The 1,686-nt window shown below is 48.3% G+C and overlaps 1 protein-coding gene across 1 annotated transcript in view; it reads right to left on the bottom strand.

The window, feature by feature from the left end:
• The window catches only part of LOC125481704 (calsequestrin-1-like), a gene marked incomplete at its 3' end in the record, with an annotated part of 13,110 nt that extends 12,726 nt beyond the window's left edge, over positions 1-384 (bottom strand). Inside the window, exon 1 of the mRNA XM_048593586.1 lies at positions 163-384. Coding sequence (XP_048449543.1) covers positions 163-384 — 222 coding nt within the window. The remainder of the gene's footprint in view (positions 1-162) is intronic.
• Between the last annotated feature and the right edge of the window lie 1,302 nt (positions 385-1,686).

The following is a 1,686-nucleotide window of genomic DNA, read 5'->3' as shown; positions in this document are numbered from 1 at the left end:
GTTGGGACTGGGGGACAGCATTGGGATTGGGGGATAGTGTTGGGACTGGGGGACAGTGTTTTTACTGGGAGATGTTGTCGGGACTGAGGGACAGTCTGAACTCAGCAGGACCTGCCCTATCTGACCCAGGGCTCCTGTTCCTGACCGCGGTTCCGGCCTCACCTGTAAGCTGGCCATTTGAAGGATGTGCTTTGGTAACCTGTCCAAACCGTTGCCGCTGAGATCCACCATGTCACACTGGTCTGGGGCCGACCCTTCAGCCTGCTGGCGGCCAGCTTGGGGGCACTCCTCCTCGGTCTCCTCCTGCTCCATCCGAGCCGCCCTTACCGGGCCGTGTCGCCCTCTGCTCAGACCGTGTCTCCGCACAAACACCGCAGTCTCCATAGCGACGTACACATACACACACACACACACGTCTGATCACCAACACAGCGGCTGCAAAGTACTCGCTGCTCACAAAGTGTAATCTCTCTGAGCTCTCAGCAAGAGGACAATGAAACTGCAGATCTTCAGAAAGTGAAGTGGTAATCTTCACAAAAAGACACTAGAGGTTAAAGTTGCTTTTTAATTTACAGTTGGAATGTTCATTTAGAATATTAATGTACCTTTATAACTGACCAGTTTGTTATTTTCAGCAATTTTCTTTTGCCCCTGATAATACACAATTGTATTACAGACCTCTTAAACCATGACTATTAAATACATGAATTTATCTCACTAAAAGCACTGAGAACAAAGTGTCTTTAAGTTCCATGTTTTGCCCCTATCTGAGCAGTGCTGTTGGAACAGTGGGATATAGAGTGGGATAGATGTATTAAGAGAGCAGAACAATAAGGGGAATAGAGGGATGGTTTTACAGTTGGGCCACAAGTATTACAGTATTAGCTCTTGATCCAAGTTGTAATACTACAGCACGAAATCTTGAAATGTATGTTTTAATTGCTTCTGCATCTTGTTTTTGTTTTGCAATTAGAAATTATGACCTGTAGCAATATTTCCTTTCTGGAATTAATACCTGCCCCTAAGTTATCTAACGATTAAAGTTTGCTGAAATGTTTTGTTCATCCTGAAACTGATACTCAGTTGCTGATCCTGTCGTGACTGGACCACCGAAGAAATATGCTGCACATCAACCAAAGGTCCCTCACCAAACCTCTCTACTACCTCTGCAAAACATTCAACCAAGTTAGTTAAACAGGGCTAGGAGGAACTGCAGATGCTGGAGAATCCGAGACAACAAGGTGCAGGGCTGGATGAATGCAGCAGGCCAAGCAGCATCATAGGAGCAGAGAGGCTGACGTTTCGGGCCTAGACCCTTCATCAGAAAAGGGGGAGGGGAAGGGGGTTCTGAAATAAATAGGGAGAGAGTGGGAGGCGGATAGAAGATGGATAGAGGAGAGGATAGGTGGAGAGGAAACAAACAGGTCGAAGAGGCGGGGATGGAGCCAGTAAAGGTGAGTGTAGGTGGGGAGGTAGGAAGGGGATAGGTCAGTCCAGGGAGGACGGACAGGTCAAGGGGGCGGGATGAGGTTGGTCGGTAGGAGATGGAGGTGCGGCTTGAGGTGGGAGGAGGGGATAGGTGGGAGGAAGAACAGGTTAGGGAGGCAGGGACGAGCTGGACTGGTTTTGGGATGCGGTAGGGGGAGGGGAGATTTTGAAACTTGTGAAATCCACATTGATACCATT

This window comes from Rhincodon typus, unplaced genomic scaffold, assembly GCF_021869965.1.
Source record: "Rhincodon typus isolate 14 unplaced genomic scaffold, sRhiTyp1.1 hic_rhity00003180, whole genome shotgun sequence".
In the NCBI taxonomy this organism is placed as follows: domain Eukaryota; kingdom Metazoa; phylum Chordata; class Chondrichthyes; order Orectolobiformes; family Rhincodontidae; genus Rhincodon; species Rhincodon typus.
The sequence above is the reverse complement of the archived record's forward strand: the minus strand, read 5'-3'. Positions and strand labels throughout refer to the sequence as shown.